The sequence below is a fragment of the Prinia subflava genome, chromosome Z (genome assembly GCF_021018805.1).
Source record: "Prinia subflava isolate CZ2003 ecotype Zambia chromosome Z, Cam_Psub_1.2, whole genome shotgun sequence".
Taxonomy (NCBI): domain Eukaryota; kingdom Metazoa; phylum Chordata; class Aves; order Passeriformes; family Cisticolidae; genus Prinia; species Prinia subflava.
The window spans coordinates 46,604,519-46,621,560 of record NC_086283.1 but is presented as its reverse complement, the minus strand read 5'-3'; the positions used below and the strand labels follow the sequence as shown (position 1 = coordinate 46,621,560).

The window sequence follows — 17,042 nt, the reverse complement described above, 5'->3', positions numbered from 1 at the left end:
TGTGAAAACACTGCATGCAGGCTCTGACATGGGCATTAGACCAAGCACTTAGCAAGTACTCAGAACAGGATACAATCAGTTAGGTTTTCTGATAGGCTCTTACATAAATAGTTCAAATGAAATATTCAGGCCACTTTCACCAGTGTTTTAGGGAACTTCTCAGCTCTGATCTTTAGTTTTTCTTCAGTTAAAACGATGTTCACATGGTGATGACAAATAAATACTTGCAAACACTATAAAATCAGTCTTGAAAGCATAATAAAATGAAACACTGCACTAACTTCAAGTCCTGAAGAGGGCTCCAAAGTTTGTGAAAGCTGCATTAATAAAGAACTCTTGTGACAAATACAAAAGTCTTAATAGAAAACTACTACTCTTACCAAAGTCCAGCCTCATCAAAGGAGAAAGAATGGATGCCCAGTTTACAGGTGGATACTGATGGCTTTCTCCAACTAATGCAATCGGTGCCAGTGCTACTTTCACCAGCTCAGCTGGGACAGATTCAGGGCCTAGAACAGAAGATTCAGACAGAGCCTGAATTTTATACACACATATCACACAGCTGAACAGCTCAGCAAAAAAATGTGAACACTGTATTCTAGTTCAAGCTGTAATAAAAAACTGAAAAGTTTTACAAAATCATTGTTACTTCCTTTTGCATCTGAGAATTATTCATCTCATCTATAATGAACAGTTACATTTTTAATCTCCTGTCAAAATGTTTTTGTTACTAATAAATAGAAACTTTCTGGTCCCTTGTTTTTGAGTCAGTTTACAAGTTAATACAGATATTCTTCATCTAGTAAGGTAGTATTTTTGCATTTCTTATTGGAAGAACAGCAAAGTTTTCTGACTCTGCTTTCCTTTCTCATCTTGTACTTGAAGGCCAAAAGAACAGCCAGATAAGTGCTAACCTTTGCTACATACTGTGTTATGTCAACATAAGTTAACTCAGTCCTCCTGGAATCAAAACATGGAATCAAAACCTCCATTTAAAGCAAAACTTGCTTCATAGAACAGCAGTGAGCTCACTTAGCTCCACAAAGGAGTAATTGTCTCTTTATCTTCCTTAAGACTACCCCAAGACATCTCTTTCACCAGGCTTCCTCATGTAAGACCATACTTTCTTAAGGCTTCTTTGAATCTATCACAGCAGCAATCTGTTTAATATACCACTCTGTTACAGAGAATCTTGAACCAGCATCACTCAAATAAGGGGAAGCATAAAGTCAATCTGATGATGGAGTATTAACAGAGCATACAGGCTTAACACTTAAAATTATTTGACTTTCATTCTCACAGGGAAGAAACATCATCTCACCAACGGAGAGGGAAGGGAAAAGTGTTTTAAATGTCAAAAATTAGGTGGAGAAAATGGAAGTCCTAACTACACAATATTACCTTATCTTTTTGAGTGTAATTAAATTTCTATTTTAAATACATCACATTAGTGAAGTTCAAATTTATACTTAGAAAAGTTCTCTTAGCAAATAAAAGCAAGTGTTTAAAGTCAGTTTTTATAGCTGTAGCAAATTTCCCAGAGGAACACTGTAGTTTGATCCTTACCTTTCTTTCCACTTTCAATGGCAAAGTCAATGGCTGCCCTGATAAAGCTGTTTACAGGTAAGTAGCTAAAATCTGGAGGAACTGTGAAGACAAAAAGACTGCTTATATTCTAAAACATCATCAGCAAATACTATAACCTTCTGCTCCCATGTAAATTTAAATGCCAAATTTGAGCTGTGTTTGAGCTAACTGATTCTCTAGGTGACTCAGAGTATTGAGATCACAGGACTGACAGACATATTGGCCTTTTCACCTCTAAGGCAAGCTAAATGCTTCTGGTGGTGAGAGGTGCCAGGTCTGAAAAAACAAATTCACAGATCAACTGAAAAGCCAGGGACAAGATCTTCCTTAAAAATACACTGGGAACTGCAAGTTGGGGTTTGAAAGGGAGTACTTCAAAATTTTAGTAAGTTTAATGTAGCAGAGTCTATCTAATTAACCTTAAAAAGATAATAGCTCTCTGACCTTAGGCATGCATGCATGCAGGCATACAAAAAAGCAGCAGCTTTGAGGGACTTTTCTCTGTGATGTTCATCTACATTTTGTATTTTTGATTCCCAGTTTAGTTCACACCAAAGTGAACAGCTTCAACTTCAACAGTTAGTGCTTATTACTGGTATTTAATTAATGATTAATTATCTGGTCTTTATTTTGCAGCAGATATTGAAACAATACTGAAGTTAGTGATGTATAAGCCACCCTGAAAGGGCACAGAAATTTTTTTTTTATTTCAACTAACTAGAGAAGACCTGTTCTAAAAGAAAACCTTTTAAAAAGTCAGCTTGGTCTTGTTATAGACTCATTTTTAAGTACTGACTTTTTTTATGCAGTGGGAAGTGCTAAAACATGTAGTAGATTATCAGTTCTGAAAGGGATGGAGTAGATGTCAAACATATGTGCTATAGGAACTGTAAAACCTGTTTGCAGTTTATGCTATCAAAAAATAAAGCAGCAATATACAAGTTCGACCAGAACAATTTAGAACCTTACTTTCATACTACAAGTAAAAGCAGCTGTGGGGGATCCTATTCAGCACACTGATTCCGGCTTCAAGTTCCAACCTTTAGGCACACAGGACCATGAGATCTCTGATTCAAAGGCTGTCATGTCCTTCACAGGGCTGCATTGTCTAATTTGTATTATCTAATGTATCCCTAACTGTTTTTTTAGTGATGTGCTATTTCTACATCTCCTTTAAGAAGTAGTAATAAAGTATCTTACCAGATGCCCTGTTCTGAGTAGAAGATGAACAGGACATGTGAAGACGTCCCAGAAGCCTTGCTGCATTTGTCTGAAGACCAATCTGCTCTGAAAAACTAATTATCTGTTGAGACAACAAACCACTAGTTAGACAAATTTCCCTACACTGCCTCGTTCAAGCTGGATACAAACATTATGTAGTTTCCTTCAAAAAGACCTGGCTTGCTTGTGCAAGGTATGAAGGTATGCTTCACACGGGAGGAGGAAACAGAGGCTACCTTCTTACCTGTGTAAGGGTTCTGATCACTTCATTCCGCTTAGTTTGAAACTGTGAGGACTGAATGCTGTCAGATTTCAGCTGCAAGAGAAAAATTAAAAAAAGGTGAATTTTGTAAGACGTAAAAGAAGAAGCAACAAACAAAAAATTCTGAAAACAGACTACATTTGCACCCATGACTTTCTCTGAGGAGCAGGAGAGAGAAAAGGACAAAGCTTGCACGGCTGTAAACTTTTCCCCAGTGGCATTGCATGTGATAGCAAAATGGAACAAAACCCATTTTATGCATTGCAGTTCAATATTGCTTGGTTTGTACCCAACTTGAATTATTGCAAAAGTGTGATGTCCTGGTTTATAGCCACTGCTGTAGGAACAGGGAGGATGCATACCATCTTGCCTTCTAGACAGATTTCTCCATGAGATTAAGGTGTATATATAGAGAGAGAGAGAGAGAGAGAGAGAGAATAAGAATATATAAAAATAAGCATATTGTCACCTGTATCATGGCTCCTTCAGAGCCCACCAGTGCAACGAGCCCACTGACAGCAGCCAGACGCTCCATTGTTGGAGAACCCTGGAAGCATAATTCAGGACCAGTGAGCCAAAGTGATGACACTACTGTAGGACAAAATGCTTGTTTCTTCCAACGCTAAAACCATGACTGCCATCATTAGTAAACCTCCAATCCCAGCCTTTTCAGATCAGACTCCAGCATGGCAGATACTACTACTCTCTTGATGAATGAAAGCTTTATGTGGACCTTCCTCCTCTCTCCTCCAAATCTGAAATCATCATGGATTGACAAATCACCTTTTTCCCCAGCAAAATCAGTATTCCACAAAATATGCCCGTGTAATTCAACTCAAAACCAGTTTCTTTATTGGTAATTATCTTCAGCTGCAATCTTAATGTGTAAGTTTAGGGTTTGATTTGAAACACCTAACTTTTCCAGATAAATTGAAATGATTGTAATGACTAAGGCACTATAATCACCCTTATTTTTTCTAGTTTTGACAAGCAGCACCTGATTTCACAAGACATTTTCACTTAATAACCTAGACTTTATCCTTGGGCAATGTTCCAAATTAGGGAAAACATCCAAATTAAGACCTCATTGAGATAAGCATTTCTCACAGATTTTCCAAGCAGAAGAGAAACAGGGATTTTTTTCCCTTTGGCAAACAGCCCAAAGTTATACTCTTGCTTTCAAATATCAATCAAACACCATATTCAGATAGTCATAACTTTTCCTAGCATCACTCCTGCAGAAGCAAGCAAAATTATGTTCCTACTGCTAATTTTCAACCCCGCACCATCTCTTCCCCACCTCCTCCTCTATCCCCACCCATGCAAAAAACCCCAAAATAACAAAACAAGTACAAAACCCAGGATATGCATTCCAACTCCTTTACCTCTGCAAGCATGATTTTTATCCAGGCTGGTATTAGTCTGTTACTCAGGTCTTCAGCTTTCCCATGACCACAAGCTGACAATCCATGTACTATCGCACCTAAAGCTAAAGCAAAACTGTAGGTCTGTAAGGTGAAAAGAACTTAATTAAAAACAGATTTTACAAAGCAGTCTGTATTTATTTCCCAAGAATTAGAGGTAATGTCTTTGTCTAGAATAACAGATGCTTTCATATTTCAAGTGACATGGGATTTTCTGAGATTAGATCTTAGGCACATAGTGTCTTTGTTTTAGAGTATATTTTATGATATGAAGATAAAAAGCTCTAGCACAAATAGTGAGCTCTGACTTCCTATTTTTCAGATAAACATTCTGAACATTTGATTAATGTAATAGCAAGCTTTGATTCAAAATGGTTGCCTCCTTCATTTCCGGGCAAACATTAACCAGAAAAGAACTTGCTCTAAAATACTGAGATTATTTTTGGCAACTTGAGGGGTACTCTAGGACACTAGGGATAAAAAACACACTTGGAGGAAGCTGTGGCTATAGTTATGATGCACTGTCAGGTGGTTGAGGGAAAGCAAAAATTCAGAACAGCCCAGTTGATGTATTTCCCCACCAAGAAAAAGAATTTATAGAAATATGCTATAAAAGACACAATAAATGGCAGGGTACATGGACTAAAGACATCAAACGTAACAATTTCTCGTCTAAATACAATTAAACACATACAATTTGCTTTTATTTCACTGTCTGGTAATTTCTATATGCATTAATGAATCAAGTGGTAGTCTTAGTAATTGCATGGTATGCAAAATACATTCGGTATTAGTTAATGATGAAAGTAGATCTATATAATTGTCTTGAATTATAGTTCAGGTAAAGTAATATTAAATAGATAAAGAGAGAGAGAGAACTGAAGCAAATCCTAAATATAGAATTATTACCTGCTGATTATTTTCTGCTAAGGTCCGTAGCTTGCTCATAGCCTGCTCAGCCTCAGCTGCTTCTATGATTCCAACACTGAAAGCAGAGACACAGGAACAGGCCACAGAATAGGCAAGCACCTGAAAAAAAAAATACTCCATTAACTAGTGCTCATTGTGGCAATGGTCACATTGAATAATGTGCCAAAACGATAGAAAAGACATAACATTTTCGCTTTATATTTTCAGGTATTTATTCCTTTTCTGAAAGACTAGGTTAAACAAATACAACTAAAGCTTGGAAGTACTTCCAATTTTACAGAGGTCAAACTCCTGACCTTCCACACAAATGTAGCTATTCTCTCAACACAAGTATCTGATCATTATTTTTTTAAGCATACGCAGCATGCTCTGTTCCCATCAAGACTACAAGCAGGTCCACCAGGCCAGAAAATAAGCATGTAGAACTGTCTCACACACAGCCCACCACACCAACCTCTTGTCCTTGCAGAAGGATTCTGCAACATTGCTTTTCTGTTCTCCTGCCTTAGAGAACAGAATGAGAATAAGGAAGTGAACTCTAAACTACCAACAAAGCAAGCGTGCCAACTCTTTAACCCCCTCCGTACTGAAGTTAAGCAGCAGAGCAACACGACTCTGAGGGAAGCAGAGAGCACCCGCCAACTGTGCAGGACTGACATCAATTTGACCTGTAGCAAGTAATGTGCAGATTGTACCTCTTGCTGCGGCAGGCCAAAATTACTTCCCAAGTACTGGGTTATATCCAAGTAATTTACAGCTCTGAAAGAGCCTCTTGTGTATCTCATATAGTAGCATTCATCCTAGAGTGCTGCCCAAATTTTACAAATCCTTACAGAGGTTTTAATTGCAAAGGGTAGGTTTTGCTTTTCATCCCAAACCATCTCATGATGTTGAGCAGCTGCTGCCTTGCATTCCAGCAGTTGCTGCATTGAACTCAGTTTCATTTCAATACTGCACTTGAAGATCTCTGGGGACTGATAAATTATTTCATAGCTGTAAGTAATTTTAATGCATGAACCATAAACTGCAAAAGGCTAATCCCCAGTACATATGTACTGCCAAAAAACTAAAACTCCATCGAAGAACATGTGTAATAAAGAGCTTCCAGAATGCTACCAACAGGGGGAAAAGAATAATACTATCAATCTCTATTAACTCCCATTAAAAAACATAGGATTATGCAACTCAACTGCTCAGCTGCTCCAGGCTTACACACGTCATGTACAGGCAGAACTGCTTTTCTTGTGCAAAACATCTGCTTGTTCTGATTATTGTTTTCTGTCGCAAACTATTTGAATTTCATCAGCTTTCATTCTCAAGTTTTACCTCAGTAGAGTTATAGGCTAAGAACATGTACCATGTCAAAACTTCCAGGACATATCCTGGAAAAAAATTCCCTGAAATGTAGGGCTCAGTTTAAGTGTTCAAAACATAAAGACAATAGTAAATGGGGCCATAGCAGCATGGTACTAGTACAAAAATCACATTAGCAGGTGACACCAAATTTCAAAGAAGCACACAGAAGGCATATTGAGGGAGGAAGTATTAGCATTTAAGTTCTCTCTGAGAGTAACTTGTCTGCTTTTAGTAGATCAGATGAGCAATAAACAACTGTATATAAGAGACCCATCTCCATAGTTACTCATGATCCAACTTTCAACAATTTAATTTGAGGTTAAGAAATTCAAGAAGACCTGTAAAGGAGCATGTCTGCTATCTTTTCAGGCAGTTTATTAATGTGTGTAAGCATTACACATTATTCTATTCTTGTCGCTTTTTTTCCTCAGAAGACATAAACCCATATATTGTGAAAGAAAAAGTAGAAATCAAGCCTTCCAGTACCACAGGTTAAAAATTTCAGCAAAAAGATTGTAGTTATTAAAGGGAGGCATCAAAATAAAAGGAAGATTTAAAATTTGTGATAAAATAGGTCATACCTCCTGGACTCCTCTGCTTTGGTCTTCACTGCTTTCCAGGTATTTGCAGAGTTTTCTCAATGAAGTAGTAACATGCACTCGGGATTCTGTTTGGCTACTGTGACTCATAAATGAAAGAACAAGTCCTACTCCTAAAATACATCCAGTGCTTTAATAGAAAACAAAAGAGAAAGGATTAAGTATGCTTTGGCTGCTTTGAACTCCCTTTAAACCCCAACAAAATTTGTGGGCAAGGAGACCGCTTGGCATTGCCTGATAACTAGCTCTGCAGATATTTTACTACCACAGTCAATTTCGTAAATGGTTTTTATTTCGCACATCATTTTCAGGAAATACCAGATGAAAGAAGACCATAAGAAGAAAATGTGTATTTAAATAATAAATCCTACACATACAGCCTCATTACTCCTTCTGCCTCTGAAGAACCAGTAGCCCCAACAGCAAGCAGCATAAACTACTACGAAGGAAATAGGGATTCAGATTTCTATGTGTGATTTGTCCTGATAACAGTATAAACTAGGAAATATCAGTTAAACATATTAATTGCAGGTTCACTGGGTGTACTAGCATTTGCTGCCGTCAGACTCCTCCAAGACATGTTTCATTTGCAAAAGTAATGAAATTAGTGACTAAGCCAAAGAGCTGCTAAGATGGCTGTAGAGATTAAGGTATTCACCTGCACAACAGGAATGGTCAGGTGGGCATTCTAACCCATATGTACTAAAATTTGCATATCATCAGGGCAGACAACTAACTGTTTAAAGCTGAGGATACTGAAAATTGCACCAAGAACATAGTTTCAAAGGACATAATGTAATAGGGCAGCTGGAACAAACATTTCTACATCTCCGCCTCTTTTCCAGATTTTATCAGAAATTCCATTCTGGACCAAAGATCTTTTACTAAATTCTGCATATGTGCTCCTATAACAAGTTGCAAGTCATCAGTTTTGTCAGAAAACTTCCAAACAGTTCTGGCTTCCATCATGAGATACTAAAGCATAGCAGACACTTATTGCTCTGAAGGTGATCTCTCACTGGCACACATCCACAACAGCTCTTATCTGTAGACGATTTTTTTTCCTCCTTGCACATCTCCCTGACACTGCTTGAAGCAAGCAGCAAGCAGTCAAGTGAACATGGCTAGGATCTTAGGCAATCTCCTAAGCCTCTCCTATCCAACTTAAAAATGGCAAGAGCTGCTTTTACTCAGCTAGGTAAAAAAAGTAACATCTGAGAACAACTTCAGTAATATTTTTAAGATAATGTTTTACAGTAACTGGGGATTAAGGATGATTGAGCACAGCTAGAAGACATGGAGGGGTCTCTTGGGAGCGGTATTTTTTCCCAGCAAAGATAAAACAAACATTTTTAAGTAACTGAGTCATGATCTGAATTCATGAATAGCCAACAAAACAAGGACATGGCTTTTATACAAGAGCTCTAAATTCATTACAGTACTGCCTGTTGACAAAACTACATAGAAAGAAAATGGAATTTCTCATTAGAGCTATAGTATTTTATATTATTCGCTGTTATAAAAGACCTAAAACATAATTGGGGACTAAAGCCAGAATGAAACTTTACCTTCTCTGCCCTCTTTTTTGTAACTAACAATTGCTCTCACTTGGCCACCTCATTTGTGAGCTACATAAAATGAGTATTCAGGCATATTTCATCTACATGATACCTCAGATTTCCCAGCACATTTTAAGTGTTTTACTGCCAGAGGTTGCAGGGAGTCCTGCCTTCCACTGGGGGCAGCCTGAGCCTGGACAGCGCCAATTCCCACACCTGCACTGCTCAGCAGACCTATGCTCAGAACACTGTCCTCCTGTTTTTAGTGAAGAGCACCAGTTTTGCAAGGGTGAAACACTGGTGAAAATCCTCATGCCTCACAGCTGATCATGCCAGTGTCACACTGGATGAAAAGGCCGAAAAGGACCTTCCTTTGGAACAGCAGTTTACAAGTGCAGAAATGCAATATGTGGACAACTCTGCACCATTTACAGCTTTGCATTACTCCTAGGCTCACAGACAGCTCATACTAGACACCACCTTCCTCTTAAACTTTAAAAACCATACCCATCACAAAAAACTACCCCCCTCTTCAATCTTCCCTCCCTTGTTGCCATTGTTTCATGTTCGTCTGGCAACCTCTTGCTGCCAGAGAGGTCTAGCCTGGCTCTTCTCTGAGGCTTTGATCTCCAGCTAAAAGGCTGCACAAACCAGCAGCAACAGGCAAAGGGGTGCAGCTGGTACAGTTCCTGTGTACTGTGTGTCTCACCCTGTGCCACTCAAAAGGCAACAGAAATCCTCACTAAGCTATACAGATTCACAGCTCAATGGTGCACAGCTGAGACTCCTCAGAACTTTTCAGAAAGTGCACTGCAGAAGGAGGCCAAAGGCAAGTGAGAATTATTGCTGTTTCTTTTGAACACGGAAGAGCTGGGCAGAGTAATGCTCAAAATCAAAGAAAAACTTATCCACTCAAGATACCTTGGCTCCTTCCCTGATTTGAAAGATAAGTAACTGCTGTGGAAGAAACCTGCTGCCATGCTATGTTAGTTGTCTCATGGCAACTGATGTGTTTTATTGTCTTAAGAGTTTCAAATCCTGACTGTAAAGCTTAAGCAATGTAGTCCAAGTCTGTGACTGACTGTTTTAGGGAGCATGTGGCCCTCCAAAGGGCCTTTCCAGCCCGCCTGAGCTGGTGATGAATACTGGAAGTACTCAGAATGGGCTGTCTCCTTATCCTATTCTTATACTTTTCTGTGTAGAATTAAGGAAGAAAGTGTGAAATAAAAAGGTAGAATTCAAAATAAAGTATCATCAGTAATAAAAGAAACTCACTTGTACTCCAGACTGGTGTCAAAGCAACAGTCCTCCAACACATCCAGGGACTTCATGAGAACCATGTTCATCTGCTGACCAGGTATATCACTACAAAACCAAACCAAAACAGAAACAAAAAATAAATTCAATGCCTGACAGTGGGAGGAGGTACCTGATAAAGCATTATCTTAGCTAGACCTGTTACTATTTGTAAGCTGAAAATTCATGACATTTCACACTATTAGCTCTGTCAATCTCTCTCCACCTCAATGCCTAAAAATGAAGATAAAAAGATTAAAAAAGATGCATCTCACTCCAAAGATGTCATATGGGCTCCCCTCTTATAAAACGTACTCCATTTTAATAATGAACAGGACATCTTTAATGGAAACAAGTACTATGATCTGATACAAGCTATAGCTACATCCTTATGAGTTTTGATTTGTTGCAAAACAATGCTTTGAAGAATATGTAAGATTAGGCTTTCAAATCATGCAGGGCAGTGAAAGAGTAAAACTAGTCCGCAAGAAATGGTTAGTTAAATGTATTCACTTAACACATCTCACCACAGAAATAAAACAAACACAAACCCCCTAAATATTGATTCACATATTCCAAAATACCGGGCTGATGTAACTTCATTCTCTTCAAGAGTCTTTTGACATTTATGTGTACCTCAGTTGTCCCACTGATTAAACATCCACAATTAGTCTATTCTCAAATTATGTGACTGAGTCAGTTGCAGCAAGGCATCAAGACACCAAACCATGAAGATTAGAACTCAGCAATGCCTCAGTTTTAACAAAAGCAGGTGCCTTGGAAACATTAGCTTCACTGAGCAAATTAACAACTGCCAATCAAATGTTTGGTATCTGTGCTTGTGTACTAATTAAACTTTTTTTATGGGTATACAGGAAGACAAAATCCCTGTTAATCAAGAAACTGGAGGAGTGTAAAGCCAAACCTACTTCTCAGTTCCTCTGGAATCAGCAGAAATTTGCAACTGAGGTCAACCTTTCTGAAAAGGAGGCATTTTCTAACAACTTCAGAACACCTCTGTGCTGCCAACACAGCTATAACAGCACGTTTTAAAGACAGTTCATTACACTACTTCCATTGTAGCTCCATTCTCACATGTGTAACTCACATGAGGTAAATGAATGTTGTCCCATGTCCAGAGAACCACTTACAAAGGAACCAATAAGAACTCAGAATTATTTTACAATTATGTGTTCCAGTGTAACTAGTCCCATTTAAAAGCATATGTGTTGCTCTTCTAACTGATTGCTTTACACTTTGTACCTTGGGATAATATGAAAATTAGTCTCTCATCCTGAAAGAATGACAAAATACCTGGGATAGCTCTGGAGGGGGCTAAAGTGGGGGGAGAAGACTGGTAATAGGAAGCACTTTTAAGAAACATTACAAAGCCCTTCAAGAATCATTTGCCTATGCCTTGTAAATACTTTAATTCCTCAGAGCTTAAGGCCACATGCAGAAAAAGGAAATTACTTTTGCAACTACATTAAATACAGTCGTTCTCACCTGACTTTTTCTTCATACAAACGTGACATGAACATCCCCAAACCAAGACCCATGTGGATTTGAACAGCCTGAGACTCATCAGCATTTGGTTTCCCAGGCAACCTGTCAGTCAGCATACTCAGGACCTCCTCAATCTTCTCCTTGCATGATACAATGAAAATTGGCACCAGGAGGGACAAAGCTGTGGCTGCACAGGATCGAGCTATAATACTAGCAGTATTTTCACCTGAATAGGATTTCTACAAAAACACAAAAGAGAGTATTTTTTTTTCTCTTACTCCTTTTCAGGTAATAACACTCAGCATTTGAGGAATTTAAAGTAAACACCTATATAGCAAACAGAAGCAGCACAGAATGCAATCCAACATTCTTTGCATGTGGCTTTTACCGTTTTGATAATGAAGACAAAAACTTTAGGCAAACACAAATATAAACAGAAAGCACAATGAAAGAAAGTTAGCAAGAGCAAGAAAATTTTTCGTTTTCCTCTATTCCAACAACTACAGCTCAAACAGAACCCAGAAACTTCATTATTAGAACTCCAGGTATGAAATAATGATGTATTACCTTGCTATTAGTTCTACAGCACATACCTGATAGAACCATGGGAAGACCTGCCCTTTAGGTTGGTAGCGGCTATTCACAATACTCAAGAGGGTCTCCGTGACCATGGAAATCCAGTGTTTCATAGGAATAAAATCAGGTTCAGTCTATAAAAATCAAACTCAAAATAGTCATTACTTTTTCTTAAATCAAGTTCTACCTAAACAGAAGCTCAGCTGCTGATGTTCCAGCTGTGATCCATCATGAAAGAGATTATTTTGTCATTCCTATGTAGTGTAAGTAGCATAATTTACTTGTCACTGCTGACTCTCCAGACACTACTTTTGATTGAATACTATTCAGTGGAGCCAAAAATCATGAAGTTATGAAAAAAGAGTTTGGCTGGCTTTCAGTGTCCATAGAGTTACGTCTATCTCATCTGTCAAAATGGTCAAATAGATGAGTTAGACATTATGCTTCTTGTGACAAGTGATACACACTCTACCCGCTTCTGTATAGATCACAGCATCTGACACAGATGGCATTCACTGAGTATGGTGAAATTTGAACTTGAAAATGTGAAGTACTTCACATCCACTTACCAGCCCCACAAACAACTGGTCATATTACTTCTCTGTATTCCATTAAGAGAAAGGACCCTCTACCGGATTCACTCACCTCAGGCACCCCTTCAGTGTCTGAAGAAAGGCTGCTTTCATATTTGGCTACAGCAACTGCAAGGCCAGTTAAAGCAAAAATAGAGTTTCCTTTCACCACTGGACTGTCCCTGAAAAAGACAAACAGTTAAGAAACATAATAGAGATGCTGGCAACAAAATATATATCTCAAAGCAGGAAAGTTACGCTACAGCTGATCCAGGAGGGAAGGACTTTGCCCCTAGCAACTTCATCGGGCTCTCTTCTAGCTCAGCAGAAATCTGTTACATTTCATCTTCATGAATTAGAGAAAGAATGGAGAAGTGTTTCAGTCTTTTTTTTCTTGTCTGTCTTTCATATAAAGGCTAGCACACACAAAGTTATACAAAAGCAGAAGCTTTCTTCTCTACAGTAAAGACTGCTGCCCTGCAGAACAGTAGCACTCACAGAAATGCAGCAGTTGATAGTACCATTTCCATAGAGGACAAAACAAAAACATCTTCAAATGGAGAATGCTAGAGAGGCAGATGCCACGGCATTGCAACAGCATGACAAGATTTAGCAGAACAGCCATTATGGAAATATCAGCTTAAAAAAAAGTTTTGAATTACTTCTCTGCACTAGAAAAACACTAACATCACAGAAAATGATAGGATTCAAAGAGTACTAACTTCCATGACAGTGCAAAACTTCAAGGAAACCAAGAAAGAAAATCTGCCACTGACAAAAAGGAGGGAAAACATGACTGTGTTCAGTTTTGTATAGGGAAGTATATTGATATTCTAGTCATTCCCAGAAAAACATATTGCAATATAATCCTGATGGAACTCTCTTATGTTGTTTTACAAAAGCAGCTGAACAACATAACTGTATTAGACCACTTACAGGCCAGTAGACTCTTTGCATCAGTCTTCCATTTCTAAAAACTTCCTTGACTGCCACCTTAAAAATACACCTACACTTCCAATCTAGCATTTATTCCAGATCCAAAGATGTCATTATCACAGTAAAAACATTTTCTGCATTTCTATTTTGCTTTTTAAAACAAGTAACATGAATCTTAGTGGAATGTCATCATTTGGAACAGTGAAACTATCTCCTCTCAGATAAGAAGTACTTGCAAATAATTACAACAAGGTACTCACTTAAGTTCTTTGAAGCATCTCCGTTTCTTTTGCCTTAAGTAATTTCCTAATCTCTGCATGAAACCTTTGCTGACTTATCATCAGCTTCTAAAAGGCTACATTTCATTATGTACCTCAGAGAGAAACTTCTAAATCTACACACTCATGAAACCTGGATTCTTTAAATTTAATGAAGGTAAAGATCATCTTAACAAGATCTAGGAGGAAAAGGAGCAGCATCCCACTCTTTATTGAAAATATGGGAAAAAACCATAACCTGTAATAATTTACAGTTCTTACTTGGAAGCACCTTTGATGACATCAGTCAACATATCTCTGACCCTGCAAGAGAACAGTAAGAATTTATACCATGTTCATTATAGTATAGCATAAAGTCAGCTGAATTCCTCTTCTGTCTTACATGTGTCTATTCTAGATTAACAACTTTATTAGCCCATCAGAAGACCTAGCACAAAATAATTAGAAGAATTTAATCTGTAAGAAATCTATGCACCACCGCAAGTTTCCTCATGCTCATGTATACTCCCAGTGTATTATAAAGGACTTTTATTTGACTTAACACCACTTTTTGTAAAATGCCGGTTCATGCAATAACCATAAATATGCTTTTCGAGCACATCAAACAGGTACGTTTCCAGATCATTGTGTGATGTTCTACATAATGAAATCTGAATATTTTATAAAGGACAAGCATTACAATTTATTCAACACTTACTGTATTTCTGGAAACCGCTACAGGCAGTTATGCTATGACATGGTATATAAACCTGAATCAATTTAAATTAAATCCATAAGCATGGTTACAATTTCTTACACATTATTGTAGTTGATTTATAATAGGCTATTTGCTTTCAATTTTTAGTTTTGCATTCACATCAAGATTGAAGCAGAGACACAATCAATCTCCTACACTGAAAGGTGTGGATGAGGAGAGAGATCCTCTATTCTAAAATATACAATTCCACCATGACCATGAATGTCATTCTACAGAAAAAGAAACTTCAGACTGAAAATGCCTGTCTCCTAAAACAGGGCTGTATGTTACAAGACTGAGTTACACTCAGGATTCCAAAGAAACCTACCCAGATCTTCCTTCATAATCACACTGCTTTTCAACACAGTTTCAAAGTCACCACACTAGAAGCATCTACAGCTTGGTAAATACCAATGCAAAATAGCAAAAAACCAAAACAAAACAAAACAAAAAAACCCCAACAAAATCACAAAACTTACACAATGAAGAATTAATATTAAAGTTTATACCACATTGTCCAAAATTAGGACAGTTAACCCCAGTGAGCAACAAAAATGCTTAACAGCTACTGAAGTTAGGATCCAAGGAATTGAGCCTGGTTCCTGAGAAACCAAGCAAATAATTGTGAACTGGAAAAGAAACTAAAGCTACTACTGGGCTCCAGTTCATTTACTGCTTTGATTTCTTTCCTGATAAAGGGAATTCTGTTGATTTTTGACATAGCTCATATTATCACCCTTTAGGAAATACAGAGCAGAAATTCCTTCAGGAGAAATCTACAAAAGCAGCATTGCTACAGGCCTTTTTATAGGCCTATCAAGAAAGGGATCAGTCATTAATAAAGGATCTTTCCTACAACACTGTAGCATTCTGGATCTTACAATGCAGCCCTCTATTCCAGAATTAGCTGGAATAAAACAGACACAAATTCTGAATTCTGAATTGAGTGAGACTTAGTAACACACCTTTTTGATGGAAACAGACAAAAAGCATTTTGACTTCGTACATATTTTGCTTCCAATACACTTATGAACAAGTACAAACCCAGGTATTTATACTGTTCATGGATAGGTAGCTTTTTCTCTTGTGAAGCCTCCCACTTCCCACCTTCTTCTTCTGGCCATGCACATACACGCCTAAATCCTGACAGACTGAGAGACACCTCTCACCTGACTGAAACAGAATTAGTGGAGGATATGGATCAAGGTGTGCATCATGTGCTTGCTTTTAAACAACATCCTTACACTCAATGCCAGCTTACCATCCATGGTGTGAGTCCAACATGACATACATCAGATAGTGACTTGCTTTTCTTCCATCAAGGTATTTTCAGTGCAACAGCTCATTAAACTATCAAGAATGAAATTCTTATCTTTGCATAACCCATCTCCTTAAACACCCTATAAAACCCCTGAATTCTTTCACTCTTTCCAGCTGCTCACCTTACAAAGCTTTCAGGCTCTTTAGAGAGGAAGGTACCTGAGAACCCATGCATATGGAAATTCTTACAGTTACACTACAGTCTTTCTTTCCACTCCCCTCTCACACCATGGTCACTGTATCTGGTGGGTGCCTCCTGTTTTATTTCAGGGTGGGTTTTGGTTTTTTTTTTTCACTAGTGCTCACACAGTCTTTAAACTTGCAAAATTAATTTAAAACTTTGCCCTCCTCTGTCCCCTTACTTGCCATTACAAGTGATCAGGAGCACACAGGCATTTCCTTACCATAGCCAGGCTGTAAATTGTTTGTACTGCACCTCTTCAGGATCCTCTTTTCCATGTTTTAACTGCATCTCCAGCTCTGCCTGCCTCCCCTGCAGAATTCCAAAAAAGTCAGAAATGGATCTTAAATAATAAAATTTATTTACATCATAAGACTTCTTCAGAGAATACTCAGGTAACACATGCAGCCTAACCTAAGGGCTAGTTCACTTAAGTGACCTTGACTGCTTAGCATGTGGGATCATACTGTAATAGACAATATATTAAGGAGAAGAATCCATAATTTTTTCTTCTGATTAAGGAAAACAAACTGCAGATGGCATAAACGACCACAAATACTGAGGCATCTATTTAGTACATGCAGAGCCAAGTTCCCTTGGGAAGGGCTACAACAAGCAAGGAGTGAGCTTTAGAATCTGCTAGCCAAAATAGAGTCTAACAGCAAAACATCACTTTATTGATGCTCTGCTTAAGGCAGAATTC

General features: G+C 38.1%; 1 protein-coding gene across 1 annotated transcript in view; it reads right to left on the bottom strand.

Moving 5' to 3' along the window:
- FOCAD (focadhesin) overlaps nt 1-17,042 on the bottom strand; it is a 96,487-nt gene that overhangs the window by 11,517 nt on the left and 67,928 nt on the right. Inside the window, exons 24-37 of the mRNA XM_063421601.1 lie at nt 16,563-16,651; nt 14,364-14,405; nt 12,962-13,070; nt 12,334-12,450; nt 11,741-11,979; nt 10,214-10,303; nt 7,362-7,509; nt 5,404-5,523; nt 4,456-4,578; nt 3,540-3,617; nt 3,053-3,124; nt 2,788-2,890; nt 1,567-1,647; nt 381-509 (exon numbers count right to left, since the gene is read on the bottom strand). Coding sequence (XP_063277671.1) covers nt 381-509; nt 1,567-1,647; nt 2,788-2,890; nt 3,053-3,124; nt 3,540-3,617; nt 4,456-4,578; nt 5,404-5,523; nt 7,362-7,509; nt 10,214-10,303; nt 11,741-11,979; nt 12,334-12,450; nt 12,962-13,070; nt 14,364-14,405; nt 16,563-16,651 — 1,540 coding nt within the window. The remainder of the gene's footprint in view (nt 1-380; nt 510-1,566; nt 1,648-2,787; nt 2,891-3,052; nt 3,125-3,539; nt 3,618-4,455; nt 4,579-5,403; nt 5,524-7,361; nt 7,510-10,213; nt 10,304-11,740; nt 11,980-12,333; nt 12,451-12,961; nt 13,071-14,363; nt 14,406-16,562; nt 16,652-17,042) is intronic.